We start from the raw sequence: 22,766 nt of genomic DNA, 5'->3' as shown, positions 1-22,766 counted from the left end.
CATCTGAATACTTCAGAGGGTTTCCTGTTTCTACTGGTTGTTACACAAGCCAAGATCATGTTTCTTGGCTTTTTTTTTCTGTACATGTGATACTTCATGCACAGCCATTTTGAAAGCAGCTTTAATAGCAAGCAATGTTTTTTCAGCTGTGCCTTTTGTTTTATTGCGTTTTGCATTGATTATTATTTGACCATTAGCGAGCTTCCTGAAATTGTTGGTAGTTACTTTCTATGGACCAGTATATTCCAGGAGCAAAGGTTGACGTGGATTGAAGTGCAGAAGAAAGGTCCAATCTGAAACACAGATTTCTATTTGGAAAAAAGAGGAGGTGTAAAGCTACAAGGCTAGGTGATTGACAGAATGCTGTCTCCAGACAGTGGGGCTGGATGCAGCCATGAGATGAGGCTTGGATGAGGGTTTTGCAAGTCTGATTCTGTGACTGCAGCACACATCCCATCTGTGTGGTGCTAATGGGAGGTGCATCCCTTGTCTTTCTGTTCTTTTCCTTCTAAGTTTGTGCCATGCTTGTTCTCCTTTTTTTTATTAACTAAATTGGAAGAGGCTGCTTTAACAGTTTTGTGTCTCTGGGATTTTTTCTCCTTTCTCTCTCTCCTTTGCATATGATTTCATGGCATCTGGTCCAGGAAAGTAAAGCTCTCTTACTTTTTCCTGGCAATGTGTCTGCTAATGGAATATTTGTAGTGTCAGCCCTTACTGCTTTATAGGAAAGCTGTGTGAACATCAGCCAAGACAGTTTGACTTGGTTGTGACACTACCTCGAATACAAAATTTTGTTAGCTTCATTCTAGTGTTCAGGGTAGCTTTGAGGCATGGATAGCACATTCTTACTTGGGAAATCAGAAGTGCATTTTCTTACATTTAGAGGGCTTCCTCATGCCCTTATGGACCGCAATGTTATTTTATTCTTAATATTAACGTATTTGAAAGAAATAAATTGAACTTCTTGTTTCAGCCAAAGGCTAGCAGAAATGATTCTGTCACTTTCTATTCAAGAATTGTGTGCATATAATTTTCTGTTAGTTAAGAGGTGCTCTAAATTTGTGGTGAAAGTTTACTTCAGTTTTGATCTCTTGCATCTTAACTAGGTCTGAGAGAAACTCAGGAGATCCACTCTGAAGGCTTTCCCTCTGCCGCCACCTTTTTTCTTTTCTACTCTGCATATTAACTATCTCTTTACAGGAAATAGAGTGCGTACATACAGAAGCTTTGTATTAGGTGCTACTGGGTCGTGCCATACAGTACTTCTGCAGAGCCTCACAATGTGGTACATGTGAATTAATGCAGAAATCTTTACACTCTGCTATGTCTGTTGTGCTTCGTTACAATGCCTGTGGATAGTACTCATTCAGGAAGCTGTTTCAAAGCTCTAGCATAATTATGAAACTCTGCTACAACTGAAGCTGGAGCACATACATTATTTTAGTCAGTTGAGGCAATCTCCTTACCTAACACTTAATATAGTAATACTTACATATGGATATGTTGGGGTTCCCCCTCCCGGTGTGGGGTCTGGGGGGAAGGGACCCTGGGGTAGAGGCATGGCCTACAGCGTTTCCCTACTCCCTGGTCAATCCTGTTCCCCATTGGTTATTTTGTGTTCCCCTGCACGAGGAGGGCCCTGGTTGTCCTGTGATTGCTCAGTTCTTCGGCAGTCTCTTGGCCATGTGGCTGGAGAATAAAGATCTCTGAAACATCTATGAAGAATCAGTCCCTATTTCTTTCCACGGGCCCCGCTGTCTAATGCATGTTGCAGGAGACCCTACTGCAACAGATGGTGATGAATGCGGGCTGCATATTGATCCCTGGAGACAGCGACTATGATTTGTGAGTAAACTCTCTGGATTTCTCTTCTTGCTTTTGTTTTGCTGTTCCATAAACTATGGAGGAACCGTGGAAAGACTCATGGCTGTCCAAGCCGCATGGGGACATTTATCTTAAACTTGAAAAGATTCTTGAACAGCAATATGTAAATTTTAGCTTAATTCAGGCTCAAAAAGAACTGAGACACTTCCTGGCATGGTTGTTTAAAACCTTTTTCTACGTTCCTTGGGACTTGATTCTTACCAAAGACTTTTGGAAGAATGTTTGGACATAGTTAATTTCTGAGTCAAAATATATGCCGATGGAAGAATATTTCCGTGAATATTATCTAATTACGGAGACTGTTGAACAATATCAGCTGTGTCCTTGTGAAGGGAAACATGCTTCAGACACCGTGCGGCCTCGGCCACGTGTGCCGAGTGCTCTGTGGGCGGCGGCAAGGCAGTTCCCGCGTGCGGGCGGGCCAGTGCGAGCTGTGGTGTTGGCAGTGGACCCAGGCGCAGCGGGAGCAGCGCGATGGAGTGGACCTGGTGGTGCCCACCTGGCCCTGCACAGCGTGTGGTGGAGTGAGCCCCGAGAACGCCCGGCCAAGAGGGGTGGCACACGGGCGATGGCCAGCGGAAATGGTGGTGGAGCAGAGCTGCGCATAGGCAAAACACGCACCGGAATGGAGTCATTTACAGGGCGCGGGGTGGCCGCCGCGCGGAGGCCCAGCCAAGATGTGGGCGCGATGCCAGGCAGCAGCAGCCCAGCTGTGACCAGAGATGGCGGCAGCGGCGGCGCATGGGGAGCTGAGCAGCGCGGCCTGGCCCGGCCCGTGCGGCCCCGAATGTGACCCCAAGAAGTCGAGACTCTGCGGTGAGAGCGCGCAGGCATGGGCAGCCCTGGCAGCTCTGGCAGCTCCAATGCGGGAGCAAGCAAAAGCGAAAGTGAAAGCAGGAGCACAGCAAGACAAAAAACAGCACTGACATGGAAAAAAGAAAAAATTATCGTAGCTAAGGTTTTAGGAACAGTAAAATGGCATAATATCAAACAAAATTATGGTTTTATAATGAGATGTGACAACAAAGAAGACATATTCATTCATCGTACTGCCATTATGAAGAATAACCCCAAAAAATATACCCCAACTTAGGAGACGGAGAAGTAGTAGAGTTTAAGATTATACAAGGAAGGAAAGGCCCGCAAGCAGCAAATGTTACCGGGCCTGGTGGTGTTTCTGTGAAAGGCAGTATACATGCTGCAAATCGTAGTCTTGTCAGACAATATCCCCATTATAAGCAACCCATATAGTCTCCCTTTCCCAATCCTACCTTTCCCTTTTATCCAATATCCTATTATCCCCAGTGTATTCCTAATCCATTTTTTCACCCATGGTTTCCCTCACAAAACCATGCCTTTACCAATTGTTCTCCCAAAAATCCCTTTCCAATGCTGAGTGCGGGATGACAAGGGGGGGTGAAAGAATTAACTATTGTTGTTTAAAGTTTCAACAGGTATAAATGGAAGAAACCCTCTCCTGCCTCAGTTTCCCCACAAAGCATGCTCAGAGAGTCCTGTCTCCCTTCTTCCAGCCCTAAGATGTTCTAGAGAAAAAATCTGCTTGGACATTTAGAGACTCAGGAGTGTGGCTTGTTTTCTTTTGAAATTGTTCTTGTTATCTTATGTTTATCCAGTTGTTTTCAATGTTAAGCTTTAAATCTCTTTTAGTTAAAACAAAAGGGTGAAGTGTTGGGGTTCCCCCCCCGGCATGGGGTCTGGGGGGAGGGGACCCTGGAGTAGAGGCATGGCCTAAGGGGTTTCCCTACTCCCTGGTCAATCCTGTTCCCCATTGGTTATTTTGTGTTCCCCTGCCCGGGAAGGACCCTGGTTGTCCTGTGATTGCTCAGTTCTTCGGCAGTCCCCCGGCCATGTGGCTGGAGAATAAAGATCTCTGAAACATCTATGAAGAATCAGTCCCTATTTCTTTCCACAGGCCCCGCTGTCTAATGCATGTTGCAGGAGACCCCACTGCAACATGGATATATTAATTTTCCCCACAGATTTGTATTAGAACACAGTAATTTGAGTGTTGACAAAACTCTGATTCACGCAGGCAGGTGTGCAAAAGACAGTAGTGCTAATTAGGGCTAGGTTTTAACCTCACAAAGCTTTGTGTGAACTCCTAGTCTTGAGATATTGTAGAACTAAGGCTTCAGAAACACAATTTTCTAAATGTGAGCATGTATACCTGTAAAATTTTACACTAAGTAAGACACAATTATACCTCATGACTTTACATGCACTCACTTTTCTTCTAAAGAGTCCTTAGTAGCAAAAATGTGCTATGTGCCTTCTCTCTGTTATGAATTTCAATTTTTTAAGAAAAGACCAAACAATGGATAGACAACCCAACTGTACAAGGAACTTTCAGGCCATGAGCAGGGCTGTTTTCTTGAATCTAAATGAGTTGGAAGATAATCTTCTTGCCTGGTTAGTTTCTTCTTGCCCTGGCAGATTGGTAGATAGAACTCTATATCCAAGGGTCCAACAAACTTGTTAAAACTGAGGCGGATTACAAAGCCCTACAGTGAACTTGTTTGGGGAGCCTGGCAGTTTTGGCTGAAATGTTGTAGGAAATAATCACAGGAGCAGCTTTGCCAGCAGCTAAGAGTCAGGATAGATTTTGGCAGAGAGAAAGCAAGCTGGGATTTATAAGTTCTGCAGACACTTGCAAGGGGCACATCCGTATGGACTCCTGCTGTTACACTACACAAGGGAACAGATCAGGATTTTTATGGACCACAGTATACAAAACAAAACTAAATTTGCTCTCAAACAAATAGCTGCTTGCAGTGGGAATAAATCTCTTCTGTGGAGTCAACTAAAAAATATTTAAAATTAATTTTTAATATTTACTACAGGAATTGATACACAATGGCATAGAAACATTTGTATTCACAAGGCATAAATATTTTCTGCACTTGGAATCATTCTAAAGCCAGAGGCCAAAAGATTAAGCAAATTCTGGTTCTCATCCAAAACATCCAACATGTTTCACTGTGTCAGAAGGAGTTATTATGGTGAGCAGTCCAACAATCAGTGTAGTTCATTGCCCTGTCTTTTTCTGCAGTATGCTGGAGAATATAGAACTGTTACACTGTGCCTTAGAATAGGTTGGAGAATTTCTTCTGATTCCTGTCCATGGCTTGGAGAATGAAAATACATCACAGATCTGGTTCAAATGCATTCAAGTGTCCTGCTGATGAGTCTCTCTATTAATGTTTTTATTTATGCTGTTTGAATGGTGAAAAATCACATGGAAAAAAGTTTCATAAGATGGTTAAAATCTGTGTAAAACCCATGTAATTTTATGCATATTAGCTAATCAAATTCTCTGTTGCTTATAGCAACATTAAAATAGGCACAAATAAAATACTTCTATCTGAAGTAGATCCATATCATTCTTCCAAAATATGTCCTGATACCTTTAAGTCACAGATTCATCACTGATTTACGTTTCAGATAGTTGTAGTTTCTACTCATTGATCCTTATGCCTGTTAATGCTTTCATTCAAGAAGGAGCCCAGGAGAGAAACAGATGAGCTACGCGAATGCATGCCAGATCTTGTAGCCCTGAGTTTTCAGTAGTGCTGTTCGTCAAAGGAACATATATATGGTTGATGTGCAGCTGATTCAGCTGTTTAGAACAACCCAGTCCTTGAAACCAGGATTTCTTATATTCTGCTGAGAAAACTTTTAAGCAGATACTGTATTATTCTACTAATACTACTGTATGCCAGCAACAGGGGCTTAGGAAAGGCAGTTGATTGATTTTTCATTTGTCTTCCTTAGCCTGTCTTTGATTCTAGTCTCAAAAGGGGCAAGTCAAAATCCTGCCTAGTATTTCTAAGCCCATGTGTGGCCCACATTTTATTTTGGTGTTGGAAACTAGTAGTTCACATATTAGGTTTTTGATTTACTTATTTTTCCAGAGCTGTGTAGTAACTCAGTGGTACTGCAAAAATGCAAATGAATTTGTCTGGGACAAAACTGAACTCCCTTCATCCTTTGTCCTTTTCATACTCTTTCTGATGTCAGAAGCTCTACTACAGAGGACTTTAGCCTATGAAGTATGTAAGCCTACTGAGTTATGTAAGCCTACTGTCTGTAACGCAAGTTTCCTTATTCTGTTCTTGGAAAAGTTGAGAATGATCATCTAGCTGAGATAATGACTTTTTTTACAGATACTTCCTTTTTTGCAGGCATTTTTTTTAACATGATTTTCTCCATTTCTTTCTTTGAGAGACAGCCTTTCATCATAGAACAGGGGATGCAGATTTAGCAGAAAGGTTATTTATTTCTTATTCCTTCTGTTTCTGGACTTGTGGAGAAGTTGTCTCAATGCCACCTCTGTGCCCCATGGTGTGAGATGGCCTGTACTATACCTTTGTCATGTTTTTGCTCTGAAGCTGTGAAGCAGCTCAAAGTAAGATTGTAAAGGTATGAGATGCTGTTTGCTGCCTGGGACAAGTGCAAGCCTGCTATTTGAAGCAAGCCAGGTAATCCATAAAGAAATTCACACTCTGTGGTGTCAAAAAAAGGTGAATAAACAGGGCTGATCTCAAAAGTCTGTTTTGTTCAATCTGTGCTTTAGTTTAATTGGACTGCTTGGCCCACTTCCTATGCATGCATTGACAGCAGGCTATACTGTAAACCTTATGTCTAGTGACTGTTGTGACCTGGTGAAAATGATGCAGAATTAAATATAAGACTGTTTCTTAGCTTCTGTATCATGCTTCGCCTGTAGGGGACTCTGAGACAGTTTTGTCTGACAACCTAATTTTTGAGAAAGTTGGCATAACAAACTCTGTGATGAGCCCAGTACTAGGTGCAGGAGCCAACAGTGGTAAAAGAAGCAATACAGAGTGTGTCAAAGGAGAGAGTTGCATGGCTTGAGTTTTTACTGGAAAAGGGCAATGACACAGTACTTTGGATGCAATGAATTTGCTTATTAATACAAATCCGTGACTGGAGAGAAGATGGTTGTCTTTTGAGAAGCAATTGCCTCTACCTGCTAGCTTTCATACAACTGCAGGTAAAATTGACCAAAAGGTTCCTTGCACTTGCTTACATAGAGATAACTTCTTTGTGGTATGGTTTGGAATATAAAAACTACTAACTGAATAAATAGGTGAATAGAAGGTGTTTACTTCTTTGAAAACTGTTCATTGTATGACTGGTTATACTGTCAGGTATACTGGTTATAACAGCATTGCCAGGCAGTCCCAGGGAAGCAGGGGAACAAGAATCTTGGTGAGAAGTTCATGGAAGAAAAATCTCAGGGTGGTCTGTCCTACTCACAGCATATCAAGCAGTAGTTTCACTGAATCTACCCTAGTTACAACTCTAAATTTTTACCCAGGTATGGTTAAAACACCCCATATGGAGCAGTTTTTCATTGTCGTGCATCTTCTCTACTGCTGTTAGTTGGCAGGAAATGAAAATCACACCTAGTTTTGTGAGATTTTCTGTGTAATAGTCCATTCTGGGATATGCCAGATGGTATTTGCCTTGGAAGATTAGTCAAGTTTTTTGCATTATCCCTCCACTGTGTAGCAAGGCAGAGAACAGTGTTTGTTTGTTTGTTTGTTTGTTTTCACTTGGATGGAGATGATTTGCCTTTATGGATGGTATGCCCTGTGCTTCTGAATCCTGTTTGGGGAAACTTGTATTCTGATGGTTTGGTGACACAGCATTCATATAGTAAATATATATCTCACTAATGCTTTTTTTTTGCTAGTGGTTTGCATTATGTTATTGTTCATGTGCTTATACACTGCATGCTACTAGGATTTCTGCTAGTTTATATGGCACAACAGTGTGAAATAGAGAATGATTTTATCACTAACTTTCTTACCAGAGGAAGCTGTTAAGTGTCTGATTATTCAGGTTACAAAACAGTTTAGTCATAAAATTTTTAGTAAATGCAGAAGTACTTCTTAAGCAATGGATATATCTGTGTGACCAACAGAAACCAAGGAGGAGTTCTGTAGGTTTTTTTCTTTTTAAACCTATCCTGGAGCTTAATTCTGAGACGGCTACAATTAGGTGAGACAAACTCTATTACTGTGGATCATGAGGGAGAATATTTTTGCACTTTTTCATTTACAGTTACTATTACTATTACTGAACAAATGGAACTACAAAAATAAACTACTACACAGTAAATTCTCAAGAGTCTGATACAGGAATATATATTTCAATATCGTCCTAAGAAAATCAGTTGAGAGGAACTTCCTTTTTGCAGGTTTATACAAAAATACAAGTTTTATATTCTCAAAGCCTGCTGTGTTTTCTCTAATCTTAATGCAGTTACCAAGAAGAGCACTAAAGACTAAGAGTCACAAAAGACTCTTCTGGCGGCAGTGAGTTGGAAGAGGTAGTAGAAAGTTAGACATAACCTGGGCATAACTACAGTGTTTGCATTCAAAACATCCTCTCGTATCCTCTTGTTGTTATAGTCTTCTAAATCATAAACAAGGAAAAAAGCCAGAAACATTGACATCAGTGACAGCAAGTAAGGTTCTGGATTGATAGTTTTGCTTTCTTTGTTCCAGAATTCCAGCAGTGCTTTGAAGAACTCCTCTTTCAGTTGTGACAAAGTATCACGGCAAGTATTTCTTTCATGTTTCATGTAGCAGTGTCATGTGGTGCAGCGGTGGGTTTAGGCTTTGTTATTTGTGGTTGTGATTTTGTGGTTGTGAGTTCAGTCTTCTGCAAGATATGACCTGCTATGCAAGTACCATTTTATAATCCCTTTATGAGAAAACAACTGGGCATATTTACAGAGCTAGTCTTCTGATATTTTATTAAGAAGGACAAAGTTGTGCCCTGGAAAAGAAGAAGTTTAAGTATTTGTAGACTAACCTGTGAAATTAGTTGAATTACACTTATGTCTGTTGTCCTTTGGGACTGGTTTTAGATTCACTTCAGTTTTACTCAGAGCAGGCTTCAAGCTCTGCAGTGTTTTACAGATCACTGGTCAAGCTTCCAATTTGTAAACCATTTGTAGAATTCTACAGAGAGATGTGTACAGACATACGTACATACACATTTTCTATTTGACTCACAAGTTTGTTGTGCTAGTATTTGTCAAATTGCTTGTATTCATTTTGCTGCTTTTGCACATTATTGGTTGCAGAGATTTTTTCACTGTAGTTTTGATGTGAAGAATTCTGGTGAAGAATTCCATTTGTGTTCTGAACTGAATACTTTGAGCTCTGGAGGCATTTAATGAGTTGTAATTGTAATGAAATTACTGGAAACATCTGATGCTTGGCTGTAGGAGTTCAAGTTGCAATTTCTTCTCATTAATATGCCATGTTTCTTCTCAGCTGCATTGCTCTGAACTCCCACATCTAATTTCTTCACAGAAGCGCAGACTTTGATCACATTATGGAGGAAGGCTATGAACTTGACCTCACTTACATCACAGAGCGGATTATTGCTGTATCCTTCACTGCTGGTTGTTCTGAGGAAATTTACCTCCACAATCTACAAGAAGTAACACGAATGCTCAAATCCAAACATGGTGATAATTACTTGGTATGTGTAAGATCAGCCATTTGTGATGCATCTTCTTTTGTCATGCAGGAAGACTACCTGAGGTGCACATACACCATTATAAACTGAAAGTCACTCTTTGGTCCATCTTTACAGCCTTGTAAGCAAGTGCAAGATTTTCAGCAGTGTTTTAAGCTGCTAGAAATTGAAAACACTTTTTTTGCTGAGGCAGTGCAGTCTCTGTGGTGATGTGATAACGTAGTCAAATGCTGAAGAATAATTGCACTGACCATTTTCATTGTTCAAAGCATGCTCTTAAAAGATACACACCCTGCAATGTGAAGTGTGTTCTTCTTTTGTAGCAGTGAGCTTCATCTGGGTTCTCAGGTGGGTGTCTGATAGTCTCTCACCTGTCATGTCTCCACTTGTGAAGGCAACGTGTAAAAGTAAGGTTGCTGTTGTTATGGTCTGTCCAACTCTTTCTCATTATCTTGTTTTAGGTGCATTTTTCCTGCCATTTAGTTTTCTATAGGAAATTAAGCAAATATATAATGAGCTCCATGTGCAGATTTATTTTTTTTAAATTGTGATAACAAGCTGTTAATCTCCTATGCTGTTTTCTGGCTAGTGCCATGGCATGTATTGTCTCAGCTTGTTCTATGAAGGTGAATTTAAAACAAGGCCAATATTTTTTTTACTTTTTTTCTTGTACTGTCTTTTTAGGTAGTGTGTGACTTCAGGAACATGAACTTTACTCACAGTGGAAATCAGTTACTGGAGAGATTCCACTAATGATTTAAACACATTATCTTCTGCTCACAAACTGAGATGTCATAGGTGCATTATGAACCAGACCGAACTTGTGATGTAGACTGATGTCCTCAGCATGCTGCCTTGGTGCCCTTGGCTTCCCTTCCGTCAGGCACTGTGTAGTGGTTTAACTCGAAATCCATTACTTACTTATTTTGCTTCTGTGACATAAGAATTAGGAGAAAGCAAAGTAGGCACAAAACTTTAAAGAATATAAAGAAGTTTATTAACAGAACTAAAAGGAAAAAAAGAAAGGTCAGCATAAACCTTCAGAACACTTCTCCTCCCCCCATGTCTTGGGGTGACTTTATGATGTTGTATCCCATATTGCTGCCCTATGCCCAGAAATTAATTTTGTGCCTTTCTGTGCCTTTAAACTGAGCCTGAGAGGTGGGAGGAAAAACTGAGCAAAACTTCTTCAAAGCAGTTTTCAGCTTGTTCAAGGTCACACAGAGATAAGAGACGGCTCTCTGTGTTCAGCTGCAGCAGCAGAGGGAGAGTGGGGAAAGCACCCTGCTTGCTTTCGGCCAGTTTTTCAGCTCCTTTTTTTCTCCGGAGAGAGACAGAGAGTTGAACTTCTGTTTTCCTGGGACTTCATTTTTTTCCTTTTTTCTCTGCTGGACTGTTTCAACATCAGAATACATCGGGAGGAATTTCCACTGAGGCCTTGGCCCTGGAGGTGGGCCCACCACCCCGTCCCAGCTCCAAGGAGGGGGAGAGAGAGACTATGGAAGGACTCTGAGATTTTCCCAGGTTTTCTCTCTACAGCAAGAGGTTTCATTATTTAGCATTAGGTTGTTTTTTTTTTTCCCCCTGTGTATTTGTTAAATAAATAGTTTTTATCTCTTCCACTTTCCTTCGAGGAAAAAGGTTTTTTTCCCGAACCTGGTGGGGTAGGGGTGGTTTGTAACCTGCCTTCTCTCAGAGGATATATTTCTAAATTTGGCCAAACTGGCACACCCCACCTCTCCTCTCTTCTCCCACTGACAATGTAAAAAGACAAAACTTGGGATTTTTTCTGGTCAGTTTACCACGTCTATACTAGTCTTTCTTCAGTTCACTTAGGGAGAGGAGTCTCTTGCTCATGCTGTGGAGACATCTCCACAAGAAACAGTTCTCTCATGGCTTCAATGTCACAGCAAGATAGCCGCCTGGGATGGTTCTCTGCTCACATGTGAAAGTCCCTTCCCTTGACTTAGAGCTTTCCCCACAACTGTTTTTGAGGGTTCAATCTTTAGCTAATGGGGTACCATTTTAAGGATGAGCTGTTCAGAAGCAAAGGTTCTCTTCAGCTATCTCTGGGATCGTCTTCATCTCTGGGAACAGAGGTCTTCTTCTCTTTCCCTGGGAGCAATGGTCTTCATCACTAATCTCTTTCTCTGTTCAAGCTTCTTATTAGATCACAGCTACTTCAACATTTGCTTATTTCAGCACAGGTGCCTTTGCTCATGGTTGCAGTTTGAACGCTCCACACCCCCATGCTTTTAATGAAATTACAAAGGGTACTCTGATGCATCATAGTCCATCACCATAGCTTTACAATAGAATTTCAGCTTCTAAGCTTGAAGCATCTCCTCTTTCTCCTCTCTCTGGGCTTCAGCTCTTCCTTCCTCACTGACTTTGGTGTCTCTATGGTGTTTTCTTTACGTGCCTTCACCTTTCCCTTTCCTTTGATTTGTGAGAGGATTGATGTCTGCAGGCTTCATCTGTTCTGAGTAATCTTACAGCACTTGAAGAGTTAGTCTCACCCGGGCCTTGCAGCTGGAATTCGCTTTTCGCTGTTGGTCACGTAATCTCTGCCGGGCGGCGACTGGAGCTCATTTCAGTGTAGCATTTCATTTCAGCAGCTGCGCTGGCGGGGGGCCTGGCTGAGCAGCGCCGTGGGCCCGCCCACATGGAGCAGGGCTGTGGATGGAGCAGGGCTGCGTGGCTCCGGGGTGGCTGTCTCCCAGCTGGCCCAGGCCCACGCCAAGGGCCGACCTGGCCAGGCCGCGCCGTGCTGAGCCTCCCAGTTACCTCTCCGAAAAGCTGGAAGCAAGAGAGCTTTCCCCGGCTATGTTCGTTCTTAAATGTGGATCACAGAGGCATGTCGAGCTTCTTAAATGGCTTAACAGAGTTGTCAATATTCAAACTAGCCAGTTGATTGGTTCTGTCGGGTCTGGAGGAAGCTGTCTGCAGCTCCTTGTAAAAAATCACTTCCATGGCTGGTGGATTCCTCCTTAACTAAAACCCAAGCCGTGCTAAACCATGTCACACTGGTAGCTTATAAGGCACAAAATAGTAATAGTTTGAAGGTGACCTGTGTGTAAACCTTTATAGGTTCAAAATCAGCTGTTCTCTGGCCTTTTCCATGTGACAACAGTGTAAGCTTGTAGTCTGTCCAGTCAAACCTCACTTAATACTTGTTTGTATTATAAAAATCTGGTATATGGTAAGTCTGGTTTAGTGTCTGGGAAGGAGTGTAGTGTCTGTCTCTGAGAGGGATTGTAGGCAGTTTCTCTTGCAAAGTTGGGATTTTTTTATCTTTTGTTTTAGTTTTGTTCTATTTATTAATTTATTTTTTAACGGGCACTTTGGAAATGAGCTGTCTTGATAAAAAGAAAGCTTGATGCCATCTACTTCAAATGTGTGTGTGCAAATTTGCAAAATAACCTGACAAAGCACAGCCAGGTTGTAGATTCAGAGAGCTTGTTTTTAAACTATCATTTGTTTCTCATGTTTTGAATACCTCTTCAGCTTGCTCAAGAGGCACATGTATATCAGCAAAGAAAAAAACCCCAAAACCTCCACAAAATGGTATGCAAGTCTGCAGTCCTGCTGAAGTTGATGGGAACAATTCTACTCTTTTATTGGGTCAGGGTCTCAGCTAACAGAACATATACTACAAATCAGCATTTGTCGTTTTTTATCTAGTCATTTTCCTTTCACAGCAGTGAAAGGAGTGAGTGCGTTGTTTCCTGTTTGAGTTTGTTATGAAGAGTATGAAAAAACCCCTAAGTACCTAATTTTCTCTAGCAGTAGAGAATTATACTTTGACAGTCTGAGACCAGAGTCCTTTAAGGAGAGATGAAAGCCTGTCAATAGCTTACAGTAAATTTTTCTCTGCTTTGATGTTCTAAAAAAACATATTCCTTGTAGACTTCAGTTCCCAGAAGAAGCATGACTTTTCCAACAGATGAAAATTTAGAAACTGAGATTAATGCTCCTCTTTCTTGTACCAAAATATAACAAAGCAGACCTAGGATATGCCAAAAAGGGACCAAAAAGGATGCAGTTAATCTTCAGATGTGTCACAGTTTAATCCCAACCAGTAACTTGGCCCTGCACAGCTGCTCACTTGCTTCCTCACCAGTGGAATGGGGGAGAGAATCAGAGGAGTACAAGTGAGAAAATACATAAGACAAGCTTAATAGGTTAAACAAAAGCTTTACACACAAGCAAAGCAAAACAAGGAATTATTAATTGCTTTCCATGGGCAGGCAGATGTTCAACCATCCCCAGGACAGCTGGGCTCTGTAATGCATAATGGTGATTTGGGAAGACGAACACCATCACTCTGAATGTCTCCTCTCCCTCTTTCCTTAGGCCTATATGCTGAGAGTGTCATATGGTATAGAAAATCCCTTTGGTCACTTGGGGTCAGCTGTCTTGGCTGTATCCATTCCCAGCTTCTTGTGCATCCTCAGCCCACTCACTGGTGGGGTGGTGTGAAGGCAGAAAAGCTCTTGAAATGTGTAAGCACTGCCCAACAATAATGAAAACATCCCTGTTTTATCAGCAGCATTTTCAACACAAATCCAAAACACAGCCCCATGTGAGCTCCTGTGAAGAAAATTAACTCTACCCCAACCAAAAACAACACAGTGGCATCTACTTATACCATATGCTTCTCTTCAAAGACTTCTGTGGTGTCTTGTTTTGTTGTATGCAAAATGTTGGTTCCTGTACCTTCTGATCTCTATTCTGTGCTGTTGGGATTCTTGGAGTATCTCAGCGTGATCACTATAGCTTGACAGGGATTTGGGTACAACAGCATCTTTGAGTTTGGTGTCTGACCCAGCAGTAACAAATACCCATCATGAACAGGACTGTATCCTGACACACAGGAATTTTAAATTGTTATTAAGTTTAAATACAATAACAAAGATGAACAAAAAAGTTTTTGTCAAGTAGCCCTTTTTTTCCTGTGGAAAACTTTAGGTAATTGATTTCTTAATATAGCTTTAGCACTAATTTTAAGAATTCTGTATTGAGATCTGTATTGAGAAGTGCACCTCTCTGTTAATTTGTTTTCCAATTATTGAAGCTAATAGAAAATTACCCAAAAAATGGTGTCACTTATAGAAGACAATATTGGTTTCATTCCTGTTTTACTATTGGTATTTCAGGAAGGATAAGTATAGTGATGTAGTTACTTTAACCTGTTCAGGTTTTGGCTTCTTTGCTTAGACAGCTGATGAGAGCGCTAGTTAACGCAAAAGGGTAATACTTTAGAAGAGTGTTATACTTTAGGAAAGGGTCCTTAAATTGTCCTTGGGTAGCAGTAAGCTGTATAATGGACTTACCTCATATTTACTCTTTCTCATGTTTATGATCTGTTTATTCCATTCTCTCAGTGTAATTAATGAGAATTTTTTTAAATGAGTATGCCATCTGTACATAACTCGGGATGTGAAATTGCCCCACTGTGAAAGAGAATCTGCTTCTGTAGCATTGTTTCAGTTCTTGAGTATTGATATTTCAGCTTTTTGTTATTGATTGATACTAATTTAAGGTACTTTCTAATGAAAGAGTCAATTGTACTTGTATACAGTGCTTTCTTTTGTTAATTTCTGCGGTCTATCTCTTCATTTGTTCCTTATTAAGCACTAAGTGGAAGGTAACTTGCTGTTTAGTGGGTTAGCAGAAGAGTTAGAAGATCTCATAGGCTAAGCTATAGTTAAATAGGTATGTCATATCTTCCCTGCAAAGTTTTGACAGACCAATACTTTCTTGTCAGGCAGGAAAATTCAAATATTTAACACTGTACCACCCTCCCAGACTTCTCATTGTTAGTTGTTATGCTCTGTGTTGCATGCATGGTATCCAGCTCTCTCAGGATACCTCTGACTCAAAGCCATGCAAACTAAATAAGATGTAGTAGAATTTGAATTGTCATTTTTCAAAATGCGCATTTAAGTTTAGCTTTAGTTTTATTGTAAAATAATTGAATATCTAAAATACATTTGCAAGTGCTACCTGACATCAAATGTTAATTTAGTTTAGTAGAACAGTGGCCAAACCTGAAGCCATATCACTGTAGTTTCTTGTAATTTTTATGTTTCAAATACAGCTATTTACTGCATAAATTATAGAGTCTTGATGGTTAATATTTTTTTTCTTTCTTTCTGAACAGGTGTTAAACCTCTCTGAAAAGAGATATGACCTTGCCAATCTTAACCCAAAGGTACTGATTGTCTTCCATAACATAGCTTTCTGGTGTTAAATACAACTTAAATGGCCTGATAAGCCCTGAAGCTGTGCAACTGTTGATATACAGAGTAAGAGCAGAAGTTTTGGAAGATAATAAAAAAACCCACATGCATTGTACTAGTTTGAAAACAAACTAGTGGGAGACACCAAGTCAGAATAACAATTTAATAGGAAAACAAAAATAAGGGCAGAAAACACTGGTTCAAACTGACAGAGTCAAGATACAACCTGAGTCCCTGTTAGTCAGGGTGGTGGTAGCAGTCTGATAGAATGGTGGCTGCAGTCCTCTGAAGTGGTGATCCTGTAGAAAAAGGGTCTGCTCTTCCTCAGAAAGTCCAGTGGTGGCTGTGTAGCTCCTGTCCTCTAGAAATCCAGCGGAAGGGTAGTTTCTGGTGTTCAGAATCTCAGATTATATCCAGGATGGAATGCTTGGTTCCTCCCTCTGGGTGGAGCATCTCACAATGGGGTAATGAGTCATGAGGCCAAGTGTTGATGAGGCTCATTAACAGAAGATAGTCCGGAGGGAGTTATCTCTGAGTCAGGCGGCAGGACAATGATGGGCCATTAACAGAAAGATAGTCTGGGGGGAGGAGGCAAGGAAACACTGCCCCGCCTGATTTCAATTGCTCATGAGGATGGTAATAGAATACACTGCAACCCAGGACATGCATCCCTTTATATTTTTTCGCAAGTTCTGTTTTCTGTCTGTTAGATCTGTGTTTTACACAGCTGTTCCTGTTGTTTTCTTAGACTTTACACACAGGACCAGAAGCCTGTTGTGACTTCTGAAAAACTTCTATTGGGTGATAAAATTTTTACTTCGAGTATACTTTCTTTGTGCAGTCACAGTTTACTGGGGTTGTATACTGTAATATACAGTCAGCTGAAGCTAGTGAACTCGGTTCAGATAAGGACTTCCATTTTGTACTACCTTTGAATAGTTGCTTCTCTGCACAACAGTGACATAAGGAATGTCAGAATGATTGATGTCTGACTCTTGTTCCTTCTTACCAATTGATGTGTTTGTTGCTGTAAAAAATGGTGTGCAGGTACTCTTCAGCCTCTGTTATAAGGCCAGAGTAGTACAGATGTACATTTGCAGCAGTAGATGTACAGAGATAAGCTACCTGAGGAAAGTACTTAAACCCCTCTTAATTTTAACTTTTTGCATGCTTTATTGATCATGAAGGATGGTTCATAGTTGCTGGTTTTTTTAATATTAGGCATATGTTCTATGCATAATATGTATGTATTGCATATGTTTTGTTAGTAAATATGCATATAATAATAATAGGCTTAGTAAACTGTATGATGTAGTGAATAGAAAACCTGAACAAAATTTCAACGTGCTGTAATCTGTTGCACATGAAGGAAATAAATTGAAAACAAAATGAAACCCGTCAAAGATCGTTCTTTGTTCTAATTCTGATTGTATTTACTGTTATAAAATACTAGAAATTCTAACTGAAAAATCTTTTAAGAAATCAAGACCTTCAGAAATGTTGTCACTTTTAAGTAGTTGGTGAGATTGGGACGGGGGGAGGAGGAGGAAGATTTTTTTAATTTATTTTTTTAAAAGTATTAGTGTCTTAAAAAACAACAAATTCCCTCTTCCACTTAAGAGATCTGTAAGCATCATGACAATTGAATTGCATTATTATCTGAGATTGGAAAAGTTGTGGAGACTTTCAACTATGACAATTATTTGAATCCAGATTTTAGTATGTGATACTAGGATCAAGGTGTCTCTTATAAATGTTACTTGTTTAATTGCAGATTATGGATGTAGGGTGGCCTGATCTCCATGCTCCACTTCTTGATAAGGTTTGCACCATCTGCAAGGCTATGGAGTCCTGGCTGGACAATGATCCTCAACACGTGGTGGTGATCCATTGCCGAGTAAGTGCAATGGATGAGTTTGTATTCATTTTAAAAAACCTTGCCCTTTACTCTTCTCATTTTAAAAAATAAAAAGCTTGATCTGTTTTCAATGTTGGCAACAGTGTGCCAGATGTTCTGTTGGTGTAAGAAAGCTTAAATCCATTGGCCTTGCATGCTTCTTAAAGATTTCTTTTTTATTGTGACTGAAGTCCTAGCCCTTGCTGCAGGTATAGCATGCACCAATATTACTCCACATCCTTCAAAGGTCACCACCGTTACTTCTGTGAATGTATTTAGAAGCTTGAGGTTTTTCCAGCTTGATGGGAAATTCTCTGTGTTTTGTGACTCATGAATTTTGTTGCAGGATAAGGATAGGAACTGTATCACAGATCATCTCTTTAGACTGTTTATGGTAGGAAATGAGGTCATTGAGGACCTACTGGATACTTCTGAAAGGTTTTAACTGACAGCATCATTGCAGTGCCTTAGAGCAAAGCCACCAGTGTGCTGTGTTTCTTCCTCCTGCTTGCTCACAATAGACAGAAATAAAGAAAAACCTTAGTTAAATTTAGATAAAATTAATTCACAACTGGTTGGTAGCTGTGCTCGTGACACTTGAGGCAAACCTATCTCTGTATCACTGGCAGATGTTATGCTAAACAAAATGATGGTGATAATGGGATCGAAACTTGTCTTCAAGTCAGGTTGTACAGTCCCCAGTCCCAAATTTCTTCCAGGCAGAATGCCATTATTGTATGAAACAGCTGAAATCTTACTAGTTGCAAGAATGCAGCCAGGAGAATGGCTCATACATGGGACAAAAGAAAAGGGAACAAAGTATTTCTAGGTATACAATTATATACAAATTGGTAATGCATGTTCTTGAGAAATGCCTTTTGCTAATACTGGTTTCCAGCCACAAAGATAGATACAGCCAACTACTATCACTTGAGGGACTGAAAATATTTTGAAATCTGTGAGAATTTCTGCTTGTTAAATTTTACTGAATTTGTCATGTAAATTATTTTAAAATATTTTAGAACATTTTTAAGTTATCCATAGAAAATCAGTTACTATAAATCTCGGGCGCTGGGGAGATAAAAACGCGAAAACCTGTCAGAAACTCCTATTCGTTCCAAAATAGGTATTTTATAGCATTTCATCCTGGGAATTGCAACATTGTTTAGGCTTGTTGTGAATGATCTCTGGAAAAAATAACACGAAATTAGAATAGTTCATACAATTTTTCTTTTTTTTTTCCCGAGTTAATTCCTCTTAACTGGTAAGACTTGACAGGCATGCACATAGAAATCCTACTTAGTGTTTTTTTATGCCATTTGTCAGCCAGTTCACATTGACAGATAAGATGCTGCCTATTATTTCCACCTTTCCATCAGCACAGGGTGCATGAGCAAAAGGACTCTGAACCTCTTGCCTTAAAATTGTATTTAGTATGGGTTTTAAATAGAATAATGCTCAATAATGTAATACATAAAACAAGTTATCATTCCCTTTTTCCTATTACAGGGAGGAAAAGGAAGGATAGGTGTAGTCATATCATCATATATGTACTTCACCAATGTTTCTGCAAGGTAAGTGTGAATAATGCATGTTGTGTGGTTTTTTACGATAAATATTGGGAAAAAGCCCTTTTAGTTGACTACGGTCTGTCAGCTTACTGTTTGTCAGTTAAGGTTTGTCAGGTTTTCTTCTCAAAGAGTTTTGAAACATGGCTTTTTTAACATAGCCTGCTTTCATGACAGTTTTCTTGTACTCCTGCTTCCAACAGGAGACTAGACTAGGTGACAGCCTAAAGTCCCTTTGAGACTGAGTTTTTATTGGTTTGCAGAAAACCTTTCTAAAGGATGTTTTCAGATGAATGGTGGAATGTGAAAGAAATCATTGTTATGTAATGATACTATCTTTATTCCATTAAATCTATGTATTTTCCATGTCCATCAAGTGGCCTCTTGAATCAGTGAGATATTTTTCCTTAAGTACTTAAGGAAAACAGTTATTAGAAGCTGGAAACAGTGTTTGAATAGGGAATTCCTAGATGTTGATCCAAGTGCAGAATGAAGTGTAAGAAATAATCTAGACTTTATTTTGCAGTCAGTTAAAACAATAGGTGTGTCATTACTTGGTTTTAATTGTTTCTTTTGGAGTGTTCAAATTATGAAATGACAATTGACAATTTATATCAAAAAAGACACAATTTGATAAATGGTCTCAAAAAGGATGAAATGTTTTTTGGAGATTTTTTTGTTGGGTTTCTAATCACTAATTGCTTTCCCTTGGGGTTTTTTTATCTATATACATACATAAATGTATTAAAATAAAAATGCACTCTAAATGCCATGGTTAAATCAAATTTGGTCCTGAATTTACACCAGCCTGTCAGTAATAGATTTGATCCACTACTGTAGTTGATGGCATCTTGAATCACTAGAGGCTGATGGTAAATTACTCATGGATGTCAGTCAAACTAGAATTCTGGAAAATAATCTGTGTTCGTTAGGGTAAACCCAATTTATAAGTAATTACAGACCAAGAAACGAAGTGCATTGCATATACACACATTGGTGCATATACACCAATATGTGCTGAAAAAAATACTTGCTTCAGTTAGTAATTGTCAGAGTGATTGCCACAATTTCATATTTTGTTGAGAAGTATTGTGAATGACAAAAACTGTCAAGTGAGGGTAGTACAGTTGTTGTGGTGTGATTTCCGTGCTGCAGTATTATATCATCCTTAAAGGTGGTACCTGGCTATAAATACATTTTAGTAACACCATTACAGTCCCATTCAGGTGTTGTTTTGTTAAGCCCAGCAATGAAAGCTATCACCTTTTACCCCAAACAAATTCAGGATTCCTCCAGTGAAGTTGCAGGAGACGAGTGAGCTTGGAAGCCCTCTTTAACTTTCTTGATATCTGGCAGCTGCTATCCAAAACTTAACTTTTCTGTGTAAGAATGAGGTTGGGGGTTTCCCAGCTAGGATTTGTATATCCGTAGCATTATCAAGACTCTTGAAAATGGTACAAAGCAACCTTGCAGAAGCAGAAATTACTGCAGGTGCTGCTGTTGAGGGTGCCGTGTACTGTGTCTGAAGTGGTACTTAGAAGACTTTGAAGATGTTCGCACTAAAGAAAGTTCATAATTGTCAGTATGCATAGGTGTCCTGGTTCTGGCCAGGACAGGGTTAATTTTTTCAGTATGCTTGTGGGAGCATGGCCAGTACTGAGAGGTTATTCTATACTACCTCATGTCATTGCTGTGGGTGGGGGGAAGGGGATCCTTCAAGGGAGAAGGGATCCCTTCCTATTGAGAAAGTGTAGCAGAGGGAGCCATCCAGCATTGTCTGTTGTCGGGGGTCTCCACAGTGAGCAATAACGTTTCCTTTCTTCTACCCTCTGTCATTAGTATTGTTGTTGTTCCTATTAATTTTCTTATCTCATTCCTGTGTCCAGTAAATTGTTCTTATTCCAAGATCAAAACCTGTGATCTTTGCCTTTGTGCCTCCAATTCTCCTCTCCATCCCACTGCAGGGGAAGGGGAGAGGAGGGAGGAAGCAAGCAGCAGTGTGGTTTGGAGAGTTTCAGTAGGACCACTAAATTAGGGAATTCCATTCCTGAACCATGACAACATGCCAAAAAAATCTAGGCTTAGTGGAATCTAGTGAATATAGGCTTAGCACCTCTGCTGTGAAGATAGGCTAAGGGTTAGGGTTGAGGTTGTTCAGTCTGAAAGAAGAGTAGGCTCCAAGGAGACCTTCTAGTGGTCTTCCAGTACCTAAAGGAGGCCTACAAGAAGGGTGGAGTGGGACTTTCTCAAAGTAATGCAGTGATAGGACAAGGGGGGGAATGGCTACAGACTGAAGTGGGGTACATTCAGATTAGATATTAAATATAAAGAATAAATTCCTTACTGTTAGAGTGGTGAGACACTGGAACATGTTGTCCAGAAAAGTTGTGGATGCCCCATTCCTGGAAGTGCTGAAGGCCAGTTTGGATGGGGCTTTAAGCAACCTGGTCTAGTGAAAGGTGTCCTGTCCATGGCAGAACGGCTGGAACAAGATGATCTTTAAGGTCGCTTCCATGCAAAATCATTCTATGATTCTATGAAAAACCCTTATTGATGCAACCGCCCTTTAGTTATAATATCAAATTTTCTCATTTAGGAAGGAATAATGTGTCATCAAATTTAATGAGGTCAAACAGAGGTCTTTGCAATAGTTGGTAAACTCTATTTTAACAAGCAAAGTACTAGCAGTTTTTGGCCAGTTAAGAATGGGCTGCCTAAATTCTGGATGACAGTGTGGGTGAAGATGTATGAAGATATATGATGGATTGGGTGAGAAAGAGTTTTGGGTCAAGAATATTTTAAGTACACACTATGTAATTTTTAACACCCATGAAGAAAAGGCTTGACTTTATAGCCTGATCCCGCACCCTGTCAATTGGCACATTCTGATTAATTTTTGGAAAAGGCATCAATTTCATTTTTATCCTGATATGCATATGTGTACTTTGCACAGCTTTTTTTCCTCTGGTTTTCCTAGGTTTAACTAGTTGTGGAATTTAAAAGTTGACATTCTAATGTGTAGTTTTATTTTGGAACTTCCAGATCTTTTATATTCTGATGTAAATTAACACTGTGAACTACATCTGTTATGAGACATGTTGTTTTTATCTGGAATAGATAAATAAGAATCAGCATAGCACATTACTTGGCACATGTGATTAACAGCATTCTTACTAATTTTTGGCACGTCTTTTTCTTTTTTTCTGTAGCCTCATGCCTTCCTTCACCCAAAAAAGACCCACATCAGAGCCATTTTGGATAGAGAATAGAAGAAAATGTATTTTTTGGAATTTGTGTGTTTGAAGAGTTTGTGGTTGTCTGATGTAAAATAGTTCTTTTTCAAAGATAGTCTCTTTCATGGCTCAGGGTACAGGAAAAAAAAGGCTGAATGAATTGTTGACTGCTTAAATGAACCTCTATCCTGGTACTACTGTTCTTTCTGAAAAAGAAAATAAATTTATATTTTATAGAGAGAACTCCCCAGTGGCACACTCAAGAAATTATGGCAAGTATCCTTCTTTGGGAGCCTGAGCTGCTTGGTTTTGCCAAAGTTTTTTGCATTCTGATTTCAACGTATTCATTTTGGAAGTATGCAATCCAATTAATTGAATAAGGAAGTAGGTGCTTTGC

The 22,766-nt window shown here is 39.9% G+C and overlaps 1 protein-coding gene across 1 annotated transcript in view; it reads left to right on the top strand.

Annotated features, from left to right (window-relative positions):
- Positions 1-22,766, top strand: part of TNS3 (tensin 3) — a 219,069-nt gene that overhangs the window by 86,546 nt on the left and 109,757 nt on the right. The window contains 5 exon segments of the mRNA XM_032102957.1: positions 8,442-8,494; positions 9,258-9,429; positions 15,593-15,643; positions 17,446-17,568; positions 19,078-19,142. Of these exon segments, the coding sequence (XP_031958848.1) occupies positions 8,442-8,494; positions 9,258-9,429; positions 15,593-15,643; positions 17,446-17,568; positions 19,078-19,142 (464 nt within the window).

The sequence above is a fragment of the Corvus moneduloides genome, chromosome 1 (assembly GCF_009650955.1).
Source record: "Corvus moneduloides isolate bCorMon1 chromosome 1, bCorMon1.pri, whole genome shotgun sequence".
Classification (NCBI taxonomy): domain Eukaryota; kingdom Metazoa; phylum Chordata; class Aves; order Passeriformes; family Corvidae; genus Corvus; species Corvus moneduloides.
This window is presented reverse-complemented; position numbering and strand designations above follow the sequence as displayed.